Raw genomic sequence first — 18,049 nt, forward strand, 5'->3', positions numbered from 1 at the left:
TTGGCAACAAATCCCACGAAAAGACCAAAACTGACAATAAATTGACAAGTATTGCCTGTGTAGCCAAAGCCTGATATAGAATATTGCTCTGTGCCATAGTACTCCATTGTTGTCCAAACCTAAGTAAAACACATCAGTGAGCCACACTGTTGCACTGGATGACATACATAATCCCACATACTGTAAATTCTCTGATAAAAATTGGTATTGAAATAATAGCCTTGTTTTAAAAACAGCCAGGGGCTAAATAAAGGATGGGTAAAAAACATTGAAAAACATCACCTGTACTCTATTAGCTTACATGATAAATTCAGCATAATGTATTTTTCAGGTCAAACTCACTTATCTGCTGGGGGGTGTCCTTTGATTTTCTAAAAAGCTTTTAATGTAAAACAGATGTGTAGGAAGAGTTTTATAAAGTAAATTAACATTGATTGGAAAAAAAAGCAGAATGGAAGAGATGGGAAATAGTTGGTAAATGTGAGGTCTATTTCTGTTGAAACTCAAAGAAGCAGAGCGGCGAGTATGCATGACTCATGCAAATGGGCCTGCCACAGAGATTAGAAAGTACTGGGACACATACATACAAACTGTTGGTTTGGTGTTTCCATGCGGTTTGTTGCCAATAGGAAAAATCTAAACCAATGGCAGCCTTATCTTTTATCAGATATCGCTTACCTTTGGCACAGTCAGGACCCAAGAATCCAGCGAAGCAGTGGCAGTGTCCAGCCACACACTCTCCGTTTCCATTACAGTCTGTGGAGCAACCATCCATTGAGTCTGCACAACCACACAAACATTCACACACACACACATTCATCAGACATCAGACATAAAAGGCAGAGAAAAAAATAAAACAAAACTTATTCATAAATACTTAAATATTCCACATGTAACTCCATAAGCAGGCATAGCTCTCTGTTATTGAATGAGAGATCTGATAAGCAATGGATGGCTCCCCAGACTCAGGGGCTATATTAGATTAGTCTGATCCAGCTGCTATCACTCTCTGGGGAATGGCCAAGCACTCACTTACATCCAGTAGCACTAAGCACATTATACTGCATTACAGGTTGGAAACACACTGCATGCAAATTTACAAACATCAAGGCTTAATCAACAAACTGTTTACAAGGGCGCAGTTTGGAACGAGATTGAACAACATAAAATCTGACAATTGTGAGTGCACAAGTTAGTGGAGAATAGCTAATACTGTGTCGCTACAGTAGCTACACTCTCAGCGCGAAGAAGATCAATGTGATGCTTGTTCCTACTAGTGCTTTGTCTCATCTGAAAATATGCGTTTCATCATATCCTCTGTACGCTATATGCATTTCATCATAGTCCTCCCATGGACTACAATTAGTTGCCTTACTTTTAGTGTTATCCTTTTCTCCCATTGATATGTCCATCATGTCAGATCTCATTCTCCGGGTACAGACAGCATCGGGTAGAGCATGTCTATGCTTTTTGAGCATTATATAAGCCTACTGAGCTCTGTCAGCTCTGCTTGAGATGGATGATTCTGGTGAAGAAGCACCCAGAGGCTGGCAGAATTGGTGATTTGAACTGTGCTGCTAGTTGTCTTTTGCCAGGCGAGCTCTATCTAAGCAAGATAGAGTAATTAAAAAGGGTGTCATGGATGTCATCCTTTATTTGACCCTGTGCCGTCCTACTCGGCTCCTCTAAACAGAGATCGACTTCAGAGTCAACCCACTGCAGTCCCCTGGCTCGCTCTGTTCAGGGAGCATGGATGACAAATCCTTCAGTGGCATGGCTCGCTCACACATGCTCACTCACACACACACACACACACACACACACACACACACACACACACGCACAGAAAGTTATTATGTGACACCCGCCTTGAGGCGCGTGTGACACATGCTAATGAGACAGGCCCTGCCAGTAGCCAGCAGCACAGCGTTATCCTCCATAGCAGCGCATCACTACAGAAACCAAAGTCATTTTCACCTCCATCACCTGTCATCGTCACGCTGATGGAAAGAAGGAGTGGCAATCATCTTTTCTCCTACACAGTCAGGAAGACTCACAAACCTTTCCCCATATGCGTCTCTTTCTCTATCTTGAAAAAAAGTCTCACATACACAAATTCCAATATTGTATCCGGCACCTGACACATGCAATGAACAAAAACTCCTCTGCAAGGTCATACAGTTCCTTTTAATCCAGAGGAGTAGAGCCATTCGTCATAACACTCACAGGGCCGTAAAGGGCAAGGTGGGACAGTGATATAAGCTCCGTACCTTTCAGGTCAATGTCCCAACTATAAAAATCTCCAGACAATTAACAGGTAATGTATGGTGTGCCATGTCTTTATTTGTTACAGTATATAGTGTGCATGTGTGTGTGTGTGTGTATGCGCGCAAGTGTGGGCATCCATGAGACACCCACTCATTTTTTCCCACTGACTAAATCCTTTCCAGTTAGAGATCACTCATGCCATAAGTTATTGCAGTTAAATGCTATTATAAAATGGGTGCTTCCAGCCAAGTGATCTGATTGGTCAAATAAGCATTCCAATTGTACTTTATGAGCCCGTAAAGTTTCAGCCATGCTTTATGACCCTTGGGCTTTATGAATTTATGAAAAAATTAAATGGCTGCTCAGCTAACTAGAAGTATCCAGCCGCTAGCTTACTACTTTTTTTGTTTATCATCTATTTTGTTAAAAGTTACAGGTACCTACATGAAACTTTTTTCTCATATTTTGTTGCCCATTGTGTAAAAGATATACTTTTGAAGAGGACGTGTGACGACAGCTGAAGTATAGCAATTATGCATAATTAATAGCCCTGCAGGAAGCACCACTCTCTGCCTGGGTACAGGCTGAGTAGAATTAAAGAAGATGGGGCTGGAGTGGAGGTGGCAAAATGGCAGAATTCATTAAGCCGGAGCTTTTGTGAGTGACATGTAAATGTCAATAACAGTAGAGGAGAAAATCATCTGCATCTGCTGATGTGTTCTTTTCTGTACAAAATGGAGAAAATATGTATGAAATTTCAATTTGAATCCACACAATGATGTCTATATTAAAATCAGCAGATGTTCTCTCACCTTTTTATTCTTTTTTTTCTCCAACCTTTTGCATGTCACCCATTTGTACATTACAGTCAGAATCACTGAGAAATGAGTATAGTGTACACACATATCAGCACACATTAGAGCATATATATCAGCACTTGTGTCGACAATTTTCTGTCCTGCTCAGCAGCAGCACTGAGTTAAGATGCAACTGAATGCTTTGTACGTGTGTGTGTGTGTGTGTGTGTGTGTGTGTGACATGGTCTGAATGGATGACAGAACATCATAATGTCTTCTGACTTATACAGGTCAGTTATCAGCTGACCAAACACATGTGTCTTTGATTGTTCTGACACAACTTTCTTCTTTTTTCTTTTTTTTACCTTTATCAAGATGATGATTATAATGATTATCTATGACTGCGTTTTCTGTCACAAGTAATCACATTCCTCATTACTCTTGCAAGCGCGTTTAAACGCCAAAACATGTTGTACATAACATACAGTAAAATCCCTTGTTAGTGTGAGAACAAGCATATTTTTACACATCACTTCATGTATTGTTTTTATATTCTCATATTTTCCTTCTTGCCATACTCATACACTATATTGATTTTATTTTATTTTATTTATTTATTTTTACGACGTCCTTTTGCTGTTCTCTTATTTATGCTCTCCGTTTCTTTGTGGTATCCAGTTACTATTTGCTGCAGAAAAGCTCTATTTCCCGACAGAGATCATCTCATTTCTCCCTCATCTCCCAATAAAGCTCCACTCTGGGCTACAGCACACTGTGTCTCTTATTAGAATTTATTGTACTGTAGCTCAATGGCTTTGATTTTCTGCCGCCAAAACAATGCAGAGCCGGTTTGTAACCCTAGTTAGAGGTGTAAATGGGCAGTGAAATGAACTTTGACATCAATCCATTAATATTATTTTCCTCTTCCAAGCCAAATCCCTTGATTAATTATTTGAAAAACCTAAGTGGACTAAAGGCTGCTATCCTCAGCCCATCTGCTGTGTCTATATTTGTTTTGATTATCGAAGAGAAAAAAGGAAAGTTAACTCTTTGTAAACACTGCCGCTTCCTGTTTTCTCAAAATATGTGACTCAAAATAGGTCTGGTATATTCCAGACTTTACAGACAGCACACATGTCAGCAAATGTTTGACAGCTCTGAAATAAAATCTGTGTTTAGCTGTCGCATGCTGTCAGTCATTGTATAAAGGACTCTGTCAATATGATGGTGAAAGATGTCTTCAGTACTATGTTTTGGGACCATGGAACTTGTTTAATGATTGGCTTACAACTTGGGCTTTTAAGAGGTTGGTGATACATATAAGCATCGAGAAAGCTCGCTGCAGTGTTCCTGTTCATTTGCTGAATAAAAAACGAAATTATGCAAGGACAGTTAAAGATCAGCGGGACAAAGATCCCCAAAATAGAGTCTATTTTATGTTTTGCTTCTCATAATGCTTTCACCTTGCCATTTTACCTGTCTGCTACATATAAATTACCTAGTCCCCCCATGATGATACTGTGGTACTACATTCCCCAACACTTTTTCTCTTTTTGTTAGTTCAACACTGTATTCTCTTAAGGACTGCAGGACAAAGTGGGAGTGAAGAAACTGCCCTGGTAATTATCCACTTGTCTATATTCAGCCACGTACTCTTGCATTATTCACATCCTTCAATTTACACTGCCATCCGTGTGTGTCATAGCAATGAGCTGCAGTTAGTAAGCCCTGTCATTACTACAGGAGCCGTCCTCCCCTTTCTAACGGCAGTCTCCGGCCATGCCAAGCTCACTCTTGTAATAGGGAAAAGTTGCCTTCAAGTGTCAATGACTTTCAAACTACTCTTGGACATATCCGTATGTTTTTTTTGCGTATCAACAGATTGAAGGAGAGAAAGGACAAGAGAGTGAAAAGTGAAGAAACCCCGAGATGCAAACAGTGAAACGCAAACATAATACCATTTTATAACTATAAAAGGAGAACAAATATTCATGCCATCACTAAAATGTCTTTAGCAGACCAAGAATCAAAGTCACAGGTTTCAGTGAGTATGTGACAATTGTCCTCACCTATGGGAGTGCTGTGGAGTAACACTTGCTCCAGGTTGCGTCCATCGTTGTAGAGAGCCAGGTGCCACGTGCCGGGGTCCATGTACTCAATGAAGCCTGTTTCTTGGAGGCCGCTCAGCAGCAGGCCTTTGGGAGCTTTGGCTGTTGAGACGGGATCAGTCAAGGACCTGGGCAGCGCCTTCCCGTCCAACAGTTTCACAAAGTCGAACTGTACACAATAAGGTAACACAATCAGACAACAACAATATCATCCAATTGGAATGAGAAAAACGGGAATTCACAAAACCTGCATAAATGCAACGAAAACTCGCAAGCCAAACCTTGTGCAGCGATGTGTGGCTGCTGTTGAGCGAGCTTTATGAAACTGCCAATTGAATGCTATTGGAAAACTGCCTGCATACAAGAAGCTGGGGAACTGCATTAGCTGTGGATATCAGATGTGAATTGCAAAGCAGGGATCCAAAGAAGGGAGGGAAAATCGTCATCCATGGCAGCTCAGTCCTCTACAAGGCATGTTCCACAGCAGCTGGTTCAACATCTTGACATGCTGATAATAGCATGGGCAGTCTTTACCATGCAGGTTTTCAAATGGAACAGACTATTATTTAATTTGTCTAAACCTGTCTCTGCTTCTTTCTCACCCTCTTTAGCTTTCCCCACTACCCTCGTTTCTCCCTCCCTTCCTCTCCATCTTAAAACCTCCTTGAACTACCAAGCACTCGCTGAGTCTTATTCCCCCTGAGGGCTGTGTGTCACACTAGTGTCAAAAACAGCTAATTAGACCTCTTCATGCAGGCGAGAGCAGGGGCGCACTGATGTTAAAAAGCAGATGACTCAGTGTGTGTTGTATTTTTGTCTGTATATGGGCTTCCTGCATGGCACAATGCTGTTCTACAATGTGTACAATGTATGTGTGTGTGTACTGTTATCCACACACTAAATCAGAAATTGCTGTTCCTTGTGAAAACATCATGCAAACACACATCTTCACAAGTGTTGTGAAGATCTCTGTCCACACGAGGAAAATGGCAAAGTCTGTTCTTCTTCCTCTTCTTTTAGTTGGCAAACAACAGCATTTTACATCACATTCAACATCTGGTATGGAGTATGACAGACACAGCCCAATTACTCTGCAGAGTAAAAGCTGTTTTCCATCATCTCCTAACACTGTATTTGAATACAGCCAAATTCACAATTTAATTGTTCTCATGTACGTATTTTCTGTTTCTCTTGTCAGAACAAGTATAAAATAGTGATTTGTTGATGGGTCATAAATGCTTCCTGTTAAATAGGCAGACAGCAATGCCTGCTCTGCTACACTGAGGAGTTAACTAAATTGTTATTGTATGCTCACAAACTTGTCTGACAAAGCAAGCTTAAATATAGTTTATTGACACCTGCGTTGTGAGATTGGCTTTACTAATATTTAAAATGAGTGATCGCTGACGAGGTTAGAGGTGACAGGAAGTTGTTTTCTATGCTTCTTACTGTACACAACCCCTGACCTGTCTACAGGCGCAAGTATGTGGAGTTCAATTTGCGCCTCACTTCTGGCAGATGTCAGCTACGTAGCTACCATGATAGCAAGGTATGCAAGACATGTATGGCTGTGGTGGGCTCTTTTATCCCAGTGCTTCCAATCTTCCAGGCAAGTAACTAGAGGCGTCCAGCACATGTAAGAACAAATCGTCACCATCAAAACTCCTAAATGACCTTCCTACACCATTGTCACTGCCAAATCAGTAACTTTTACTCTGACAGCACCGCTGTCAGCTCAGCCCTGACAAATACAGTTAAAATCTTACAGAAAGAACTAGAGAAACAATCATAATGTGATAACACTGCAGCAAGTAGGGGGATGCAGTGACATTACCTACAGTATCTCACAAAAGTGAGTACACTCCTCACAGTTTTGTAAATATTTGATTATATCTTTTCATGTGACAACACTGAAGAAATGACACTTTGCTTCAATGTAAAGTAGTGAGTGTACAGCTTGTATAACAGTGTAGATTTTCTGTCCCCTCAAAATAACACATCGCACAGCCATTAATGTCTAAACCGCTGGCAACAAAAGTGAGTACACCCTTAAGTGAAAATGTCCAAATTGGGCCCAATTAGCCATAGTGGCTGTGTGATGTGTTATTTTGAGGGGACAGCAATGTACACGGTTATACAAGCTGTACACTCACTACTTTACATTGTAGCAAAGTGTCATTTCTTCAGGGTTGTTTTGTCACATGAAAAGACATGATCAAATATTTACTAAAATGTGAGGGGCATACTCACTTTTGTGATGTACTGTATATAAACAATGCTTGTGTATGCTTGGTTATGTACTTAACTTAATGTTACAGCTTGAACCAGCAACAAACTGATCTTGCAACTTAACTGAAGACCGTAAGAATCACTGAACATCATGGCGTAAGAACAGTGATGCGTTCACTTACTGTACAACGTAACCAAACTGAAGAAATTGTATTTGAATTTGAATCAGAACAGTGATTTGCAATTTCTACCTCTATAGTTAGAGATAATTCTACAAGCAATCAGAAACTACTCCCTTCGCCAATTTTCAGATTTTCAAATTGTGGCACCCCGTAACACACAGTCAAGTTCAGTGAGCATGCAAGGAAAGTTGAGATCGCTCTTGAGAGATGCTGTGTGCGGATAACATAAAAACACACAAATACATTTATTAAACACAGAATAGATTTTTGCTCAAATTAAGTAATTCCTTTCAAGATAATATTTTCTCTACGGAACGTAATTGTTTAAAATATCTCTATATAAATATCTATATGTGCAAATAAGATCGAGGCACAAACATAATGCTTTATACATAATTGTCTTCGAAGAGGCGCTTCACGAGGCCAGAATTTTTATCACATTTTTGTGAAGTCAGCTCGCTCAAAAACACCATTTTGGAGTGGATGAATGGCCAACATTGAGAGAAATTAGTGTGTATGTGTTCTGTGGTACTTCGGCAAACAAGCCCATCTGGGTGAACAGCATGCTGTAGCCCTTACCTGAGTGTGTGTAGGCGGAATGTTCCTGCGTCCGTAGACCCCCAGCAGTGCGTTGTGTGAGAGAGACAGGTTGAACTTGATGTAGGTCGGATGGTGCACAGTCATATGAAACCTCCAAAAAAGTCCGGGAGGGATTGCCTGGCTCTGCTGGGTTCCAGTGTCAACCTCGCCACGGTCGATGGCCCGGCCTCGCACCCACTTCTCTGCAGGTAAAAGACACAGACAGGTGATATTGTTAAGTCACATACTGCAGATTTGTCAAGGTAGACGCGGAGTTCTATTCAGTATCAGAGGGAGCAATTAATAACCAACCTGATGTCTTCAAACATCAGTGTGATCAGCAGACGTCCTAATGAAGTGAGACTGAATAGACATCAGGAATGACTGAGCGCTGGTGAAAATCCTGCTTTTCAAGAGACCCTGACTTGGCAAGGCGTTGGATAGGCTCCGCATAAAGAAGAACTGCTTTAGAAAAGAAGTGTTTTGTATGAGAGCTGTCTACTGGGGCTTTGTCATGTGCTATATTAGCATCTTCTAACAAGAAAGAAAGAGTGTGTATGTGTTAGCATGTGTGTGAAAAGAGAGAGACAGAAAGGTGGATGAGAGAAAGTGAGGAGGGCAGGGGCACGCACACATGCACGCACGCATTCACAAACAGCGTCGCGGCACAAAGATAGTGTCTTGAGTGAGAGCATGGTTTTGTGTGTGAAGAGAATAGGTCTTTCCAACAGTCCCCTGGCCATCAGCTCCTCTCCTCTCCATAAGCCTTTATCAACCACCAGGCCTGAGTCTTTTGTGTAGGGGAGCAGGCGAGCCTCTCCAGCCCTCTTTGTGTCTGCCTTTATGGAGAGATATATCTCTGCTTCTAAACTAAGATGGAGGAAATACGGTGACAGAGGGGAGCCAGCCGATCGTTACGGCCACAAAGGCAGAAGAACAGTTAGGGGCAGATTCATGGACGAGGCCGCTCGCTCTCAATCTATAATGCCTGCAGCTTTACCACTCCATTATGGCGACACCATGCCCACCCACAGGCCAGCCGGCATATATCACATGTACTGTCACACAGATAGGGAGGGAGAGAGTGCAGGCCCGCGAGTCGCTCCTGTTTCTACTGACGCTGTTCCTTTTTAGCCATGCTAGCGGCGTGGCTCGAGGGATGGCACTGGTCCACCACCTTGGTTTAGACAGAAATGTCTCAACAACTATTTGATGGATTGCAATGGAATTTTGTACAAAAATGATGCCCAGAGGATGAATCTTAATTACTTTGGTGATCTTCCTGACTTTTCATCTAGCAGTACTGTACCATGAGGTTGACTTTTGTGGTTCTGATATATTGTAATAACTTTGGGGACCTTTTCAGCACAATCATCGGGTCAAAAACAAATTTTGTTAAATACTTACAAGTTATGACAGTCCCAGCAGCCCCAGCTATAATTTGTGTTTAGTGCAAATTAGAAAATATTAGCATGCTAACATACTAACCTAATATGGTAAACATTACGCCTGCTGAACAGCAACATGTTAGCATTGTCTCTGTAAGCATGCATGGCTGCATTTACCTATAACAGCCACGAAAAGCCCGTTCTGCTATTTACTTGGTGTTGTTACATAAGACTCTATTGCTTTCCTCATCTCCTCATCAATTATACAAACCACATTCAAGCCTGTATTTCATCACATATATTGAAATGTGTTCATGCTAAAAAGCTAAACAAAGATGGTTAACATGGTAAATGAATTGGTAATTAAACCTGCTAAAACCTCCGCATGTTAACATCATCATTGTGAGCATGTTAGCATGCTGATGTAACCATCTGCTAGCTTAAAAGCTCTACACTGCCAAAGTACAGCCCCACAGAGCTGCTAGCATGGCAGTATACTTTCTTTTCTGTTTGTGTTTCTTTTTAACGCATATTCTTACTTTCCGGGCCTATTATCACAAAATGTCACATATCATGCTAAGAAATTACAAAGCATTAAATTTCTCTTTTTATCTTCCATCTCCTTTATCTTTTTCTTCTTTGGACTAAGGGACTGAAAAAAAGGTTAATTGATTAATTGGTTAATTGATTGAACTAGACTGAGCTGTGACAAGAGAGCTGGATAGAGGAAAAGGAAACAAGACAAAGAAACATGAGAGGGAGATGAGAACAAAAAGGAGAGTTCAAAAAGGTTACTAATGAAAGAGAAAAGAGAGACAGGTGTCCTGTATGAAGCATAAATTGTTCCTGTACTAAAATCTCTACCAAACAGAAAAAAAGCAGCTTGGCAGAACTAAGGTATGCCTTCATGCATTCCTGCTGAGTCTAGCTCAGCAGTCTATTCCTCTTAATGCTAATTCTCACTCCTGTGCTTGGCACACCAAAAATAAAGGCCAGCAGAGGGATGGATGTCCTGAGGAAAGCAGCCTTTTATTCAACAAAAGATGAATAGGACATGAACGGGGCATGGCAGTTGGCAGAACACTGGCAGGCAGGCAGGCACGCAGGCGGGTCGACGAGTAGGCTGACTGGCAGGCTGGCGGGCAGATGAGCAGGCAGTTCCTTCTGATGCTGATTACTGTATAGCCCCTCTCCGAGTCTGATGCAACAGGGGGACAGAAAGCCGCATTCAGGTCAGCCACGAGGATGGGTGTTTGGGTGTGGGAGAAGGGGTGGGTGTAAAAGGAAGGATGAAAAAGAGGAGGGGGAAGAGAAGAGACGAGAGGACCGTGTCCAAAGGGGAGGTGTCGTGTCAAGTTACAGCTGCTGATGCAAGAAAGAAGAAAAACCCTCCTTGCATCTCTCTCTTCTTCTCTCTCAGCAGTAGAGAATAATACAGCAGCTCCAGGAAAAAGGGGGGAGGATCGAGGCATTTTGGGAGTCCTGCAGAAACCAGACGGATCACATGGTGACTAGGGGTCCTCCAGGCCTTCCCAGCTGCTCAGATTACTGCTGTCAATCAATGTGTTCCACCAGCACCGTAGCCCTGTGTATCTCAGCACAAAACCTGAGACCATTCTTTGAAAATATCTTTCAAAACAGCAAATGTCTGTTTATTCATACTTGGCAGGCAAAAGGAATACAAGCTTAAACAAGCCAAAATGTGAGCAGGGAGGTAAGATTCACACCTTGCTATCTTGTGGCTTTAATAAGCAAAAAGCAGCTTGAAATTCACACTTGCTATCAGTTACTTAGAATAAAAATAAACGGCATTGCATGAATCTCCTCTGGTGCTTTTCATCATTAGTTGGCAACAGAAGCTAGTTGTAAGCAAAAAAATGTATTAAGGTTTATTTCAAAATGAGCTTGTTTAAAGGGGCGATGAAAGTGTTGCCTAGCGTCTTCATGTCTGCCATCAAGCACAATGTGCCCTTGATGGAAATGATAAAGGGTTAGTGGGCAGGTCTGCTAAGAACCAACACACTGTACAGTATCATAATGATGCTGCCGCAGCCAATTATACTGGTGCGGCATTGTGTGCACATAACACAGTTAATGCCCCGTTTGACACTACTCACCCACAATACGCTAACACATGTACCCATTGCAATATTTTCTCCTAAATTATTCTCCAATGTCACAGTGCAACAGGATTAGGATGGTTTAGATTTTAACTCTGTTTAACTCCTATTTCTAATGACTAGCTAACATGTCCAGCATTGTCACCCTTTCTGCTTCTCATAAAGGGTGTTTCTAAAACTCAGTGTGAGCAGGTCTGCCCATCTGTCTGTCTGTCTGTTGTGCGTCTCTGAGTGTTGTGTGTGTGTAGTGTGTGTGTGTGTGTGTGTGTGTGCCAGGCCAACGAAAGCGATGAGCTACATTAGGACTTGGGACACAAGGTCTAATTAATTTCTCTTGCCTACGGGTTATTCAGGTAAAACAATTACACCTGTAATCTATTTTCAAAGGAACTAAACTGTCTTTGCAATTAATGTTATTATCCCTCAGATTCTAATGAAGCAGAGAACTGACTGAAAGTGCAGTCGGGGTCTTGGTGACAGGACATGTCTGGGGGGACCGGAACTGTGTGAGTGTATGCGCGCGAGTGTTAGTCGATATTGAAGCGTAGGCCTGTGTGTGGATCTCATGCACATTGGTGGAGACAACAGTAATAGTGTTCCAAATGCAAGAGAGATTGAGTTTGCCGCAGGATGAATAAAAATATCACAATGGGCAAGGTCTCTATAATTACTTGGATTCAATTAAGGGCCTTTTGAGCAGTTGGCTTAATAAGCTTTCAGCCTCCTCTCTCCACTGTGCAGCCTAATGAGTGTCAGTCAGAGTCAGGAGAAGATAATGCTCTTGGCCTTAGGGCCCTCCATTACTCTCTCGTCCTCACCTTCTGCCTAGGTGAGGACGAGGCCTCAGGCTATGTCTGCGACAGACAAGTCTGCCTGTTCACAAACTCATTCACTCCATGACACTCTGAGTGCACTTACACTGTTACACATGTAATATGTGTTGTATAAATGACAGATGGATAAAGCACTTGTGGTTTTTTTTTATTGCCCTCTACTAAGCTTGTACTAATCTAGTCTGGGCAGAGGCCTGGAAGGAACCAGAGCTCACAAGATGTCAATTTTTTTTTTTTGTCTCTTAGCAGCTGATAACGTCTGTTCTCGACTTGTCTACTGAACACGTATTTTTCTCAATCAGCTCTAAGCTTTTTCTTACTGTTCTTACATGGTGGAGCTCAGTTGGAAAAAGGTAACCAATAAGATTTTGCAGCATTGAAATCAGAATGTGATGACAGTTGTGGGGGTTTTGGTCAGTCCTGATGAAGCAAATTAACTGAGTTTTTAAATGCTAAACGCTTGATAAATAATACCTAAAGATGCTTTTGTTCACTTTCGATTGTTGCTTAGTCATGAATGTTTAATGTTGTAAAGCAGTAGCTCCCAGCAGTGGTTGGCATATGACCCCTTATAAGAAATCTGGGTCTACTACCAACCGCTCATTACAAGTAATGTGATGCTTAGTGTGGTGTTGACCTTAGAGCAGTTTGACCACAGTGAGAAAATTTTCCTTCTTAAGCCCTGTTCGCACGGGAATAGTATTTCAGGGGACCTCATGTGATTTAGAAATGCCCCCCCCCCCCACATCTGCGTTTCATGTGGCACATTCACACAGGATAAGCTAAGTTGCTAGGCTACCACATAATAACACTTGAGCCTTTTTGAAATGTAGAAAAATGTGCCATCCATCTCATCACCTTCTGAGATTTTGCATTTGTGATGGATTTAAGCTTGCTCTTTCTATCGAAGGGGTCTACATGCTATGAAGTGAGATAAGCCTTCTGAATTTGCACCCAAAATGCTGTCAAATTTATAGTTGCCAATATAGCCTTCACAAGTCTCAACAAGGAAAGAGTTAGAAAAAAGGAACTGAGATAACAAATTTAAAATATATATGCTGTCAATCTATAACAATTTGAGGTATTATCTGTGCTGAAGTGTTTTTTATGTAAAAATGTATAATAATATAGTACATATATCTACGTATTTTACGAATTGTAGTGTAGCGGTATGAAGTACCATACAATGGAAATACTCAAGTACAAGCACCCGAAAACCTATTTAACCCCTGGCCACACTGTGGTGAAAGTATTTTTTTAATCAAAAAGCAAGTTCTAATCTGTTTACCAAGAAGATTAAAATTGACTTTGATTATTTTTTTTTTGCCTTTGATGTCAGAACATCAGACATCAATCTACTACTCTCAAATGTCAAGAGTGAGTATACAAAGCCCTCTGCTCTTTATAAAATGTGTCATCTACACTGTAAATACTGACTGTAGCTTGAAATTATGTTTAAGCTATATTTTGATGAGATGTTTTGAATGCAGGCTGAGTAAAAGACAGAAATGTTCCTGCTGTTAGGCTTTCTCAACTTGAGGCACTCAAGCAGGGGCTTCGCTAAATGATCTATACTGCGTGTGTGTCTGTGTGTTTGTGGGTGTGTGTGTTACATCCCAAGACTGTAACCCAGCGTGAGAAAATCAATGAGACCAGTGTAACAGGGACCAGTCCATCAGCATTTGCACACATGCACACGCATGCACGCACACACATGCACACACTCATCCCTCCCACAGACTCCTTTTCCACACATGCATGCATGCAATATGCACACACTTTCTTACTCTTCTGCACACATACACAATGCTCAGCCCCCGCACTCTCTGCACGCAGTCTAGAATATTGATGTGCTCTTTAAGAGCCCTCCTCTCTGTCTGTGTCACATTCCATCCATCTACACACCATTACCAACCACACCATCAGATAGAGTGAAAACAATTCAGCATTAACTCTCCTTTCATACGGTGGTTTATAAAATCATTGCATGGGCTCAGATGGCATTCCATGAGCTCCACATTTCATCATCTTCGCATTATAATGAGGCATTATGCTGCTCTTGTGTATGTCAGTTTGTATCATTTCATATCATTAATATATCCGACGTTCCACGTTGAGTGAAATATTATTCTCAAACTTCAATGTACTTCATTAAATTAGGGAATACACTGCGAGAAAATTTCTTCTCTGGGCAATTCTGCTTTCTTCAGCACCAGAGCCTTCTATATGTGCGCGCGCGCGTGTGTGTGTGTGTGTGTGTGTAGGCATGTCCACATGCTTGTATGCATGCATGTCAGCTATAGAAATAGAGAAAAGAGAAAAGAAAGATGGACTGTGATGGAGTGTGTGCGTGAAAGTACATCAGCCTGAGGTTGATTATCACAGGGTGAGTGGCACTTAATGTAGTACTAATTAGAGAGGCTTTTATGTGTGGAGGACTAAGCAAGGCTCCTGGTGATCTCTGGAAACTGCAGGAGAGATAGCACACAGAACATAAAACACAGCACTCACGGCTTGACAAGACACTAGCCATACGCAAATGACATAACATGTCAATTAGTATCTAGCACTGTGCTGCAAGCTGCTTCGTAAGGTATATTAGAATTCTGCTGCTCCGGATCCTGATTTCGGGGAAGAGCCAACAAATCAAACAGAGAGCCTCTCTTTATGGCATTGAAGTTGACATTAAAACAACACTAAAAATACATGAACAAGAATCCAAGAAGATTTCTACCTTCCAATCATTCCGCCGAGCTCGTTTCATCTCTCCCTACTGTGTCATCAGTTTATATCAAAGCAAGCAGAAACTGGTAACTATCCTCCAATCAGTCTCCTCAGCTATCTTTATGCTCCCACAGTTTTGTTGTTACTTGTGGTTATAGAAGTGCATCAAGAATAAAATAATTTATTCCAAAATAAAAAAAAACAGCATTTTGCCGTTTTGTAGACAAAATTCATGAAAATGGCAAATACTTTACATTTATGTAAATAATTTAACTAGGATTCTCTTGGCTAAACCAACTGTTTAAAACCTGTGAATTATGTTGAATGGATGACATGCTGTATCCACATGATCATTTACTAATTGGAATGGAAATGTGTTTACTGCCAGAGGTTACTATCAGAAGCTACACATGGAGTAAAGTGTTTGCCAAAGAGGAGTATCAGTGCAGCGTTAAAAGTTTGTAACAACTCCTACATTTCTGGTCACTGATAATATGTTTGTTTGTTTGGTTAAAATGTGTCTTATGTGTAGAAGATCTTTGGGAGCAGTTAAGCACAGGCTGGGGCTAATGTTGTTATATAGGTGGACAGCCAAGAGAAACAGTGTGAGCTTTAAGCCTCATTTGAAGCCAACTAAACAGTGAGAGTAGTAGGTTGGATGTCGGTAACAGTTTTTTCATGTTGATTTTTATGGAACTTTACACTGCAATGCTAGCTCAGATAGCGTTAGCCATTCATCCATCCATCCATCGTCAACCGCTTATCCTATGTACAGGGTCGCGGGGGGGCTGGAGCCAATCCCAGCTGACATCGGGCGGAAGGCAGGGTACACCCTGGACAGGTCCAGATAGCGTTAGCTTTGTTGTTATATAGAAGCCCACTGGGTGGGCATGGGCATCAGAATCTAGAACTGCCAGCACAGCCCCATAAGCAAGAGAACTCAGTTTTCGTAGTTAATATAGAACACACTGAATAATTTATTGCTTCCATTAACTACATCTAGTATAAACACTGACTGGACTCCCACATCAAACGTGGCAAAATTTTGCTTTAATGTTTTGTGGTTGATATCGCAAACATCATTCAAGTGGATTGGTATCCATCAATCATTCTTCTCTCCTCCCATCACTCTCACTCTTCTTCCTCCCTACCGTGTCGTGTTTTTATCATTTCCATTCCCCGCAGCCTCCTCTCACCATCCTTCGCTGTGTAATCTAGGGGATTGTGTGGTCTCTTGGTGTGAGAGGTGATGGGTACAGCAGGATGAGCGTGATAATCTGCCACACTGGATTACAGTCTAATCTCTAATCTCTCTGGCCCTCCTCTGCCCGGGGACCACCTCCACCGTGCCAATTTTATTAATCTGAGCCCCCTGCATCAACGGCTTAGCTTTGCCCATTTTGATTTCTCGACTTTCATCATGCATACAAAGCAATAGGAGTTGAGACAATAGATTGTTGTGACGCAACACTCGGAAGTGAATTCCATGACCCCGGCGCACTCTAGCAGAGGATTTAGCTACTGATGAGAGTGTTAATCCTCAGAATGTGAGGATTCATCAAGAAGAGTTGCTTTAGGGATGTCCCAGGTTGCCTAAATTGCAGCGGGTTGCAGTTTGGCTCGCACATTCTCTGTATAAGTGCTGAACATGGGCTCAAACAGCATCCAGTGTAATATCCATCAGAGTCTAAGCGTGAAGGTGGCTGTGTCCTGCCTGACTTCATGACCTGGAACACTCACAATTAATATCCCATGTCATGGGGTTAAATTGGTGTTAGTAATTCCTTTGGCTGGTTGAGAGACGGAAGAGTGGAGAAAGGCTATTCCAGTCACGGAATGGCTAAGAGGGAACATGATTAACCAATTACCTTGCCTTTCTAATAAATGAGTAATCAGTTCAAGGCTGATCTCTGGACTGATGTCTCTCAATCGTACTGAAACATTCATTGTGCTGAGTGTTTTATGTGTGCGAGCCAGAGTCATAATGCAAACGAATCTGATTGGAATTCATGCCAATGGATATATAGTCAGTCTCAACATGTTCCAATCATAATGTTTAAATGTCCATATTAACATTTCAAGAGGACTGTATAGTCTAACTACAATTTGAATAATTGTGCTTCCATTAAATCCTGTAGTGTGTTGCAGGATTTCTATTTCACTAAGTGTGCGGAAAGAAAAAGAAAAACAGGAGTACGATGAGATGAATATTCTAAGCAAGGTATAGAAATTATAATAGTAAGTGACGTATGTATTTGAGCTGACCTTTCTCAGTGTGTACATGTCCAGACTTTGCCCAAGGGTGTTTAATAAAAGTGGCATTAGCAAAAAGTGACATAGTCTCCATAAAATGGAAATACTGTTTAACAAATAATAATAGTGCTCCACTGATTTGGCAATGCACTATAATACTGTTAGCTGCACCATGGAGAGTTTTTTTTCGAACTTAATGCAGCAGAACCAGCGATATTGTCCTATTTATGCCATGCATTCTTCTTCCTTGTCAAAACCTGGCCTACATTACCCACAATACAATTCAACTGGCAACAGAGATTTGGGTGTGTTGTGCTAGTAGTGGCTAATGTAGCACGATGCCTCTAGCCTCAAGCAAAGATGAGTAGTGGGCTCCAGAGGTCCGATAAGCTCACTTCTTTCTAACTTCCCACCCCCATACATGTTTTTTCATTTTCAAAGTTGTAGTCTTCAGCCCCAACCAACACTCTAGTGATATCACTGGAGGCAGACTTTGAGCAACAACTTTTTTCACATGTTCAGTAGTTCACCCCAACACCTGTTAACACATTTTGATGCGTAAAATCAG

General features: G+C 41.5%; 1 protein-coding gene across 8 annotated transcripts in view; it reads right to left on the bottom strand.

The window, feature by feature from the left end:
- Nucleotides 1–18,049, bottom strand: part of tenm1 (teneurin transmembrane protein 1) — a 116,517-nt gene that overhangs the window by 73,857 nt on the left and 24,611 nt on the right. For all 8 annotated transcript variants that reach the window (XM_046031049.1, XM_046031056.1, XM_046031050.1 and 5 more), the window contains 3 exons: nucleotides 8,164–8,366; nucleotides 5,135–5,342; nucleotides 679–780 (listed from right to left, as the gene is read on the bottom strand). In XM_046031049.1, the coding sequence (XP_045887005.1) occupies nucleotides 679–780; nucleotides 5,135–5,342; nucleotides 8,164–8,366 (513 nt within the window). The remainder of the gene's footprint in view (nucleotides 1–678; nucleotides 781–5,134; nucleotides 5,343–8,163; nucleotides 8,367–18,049) is intronic.

Source organism: Micropterus dolomieu, linkage group LG19, assembly GCF_021292245.1.
Source record: "Micropterus dolomieu isolate WLL.071019.BEF.003 ecotype Adirondacks linkage group LG19, ASM2129224v1, whole genome shotgun sequence".
In the NCBI taxonomy this organism is placed as follows: Eukaryota; Metazoa; Chordata; class Actinopteri; order Centrarchiformes; family Centrarchidae; genus Micropterus; species Micropterus dolomieu.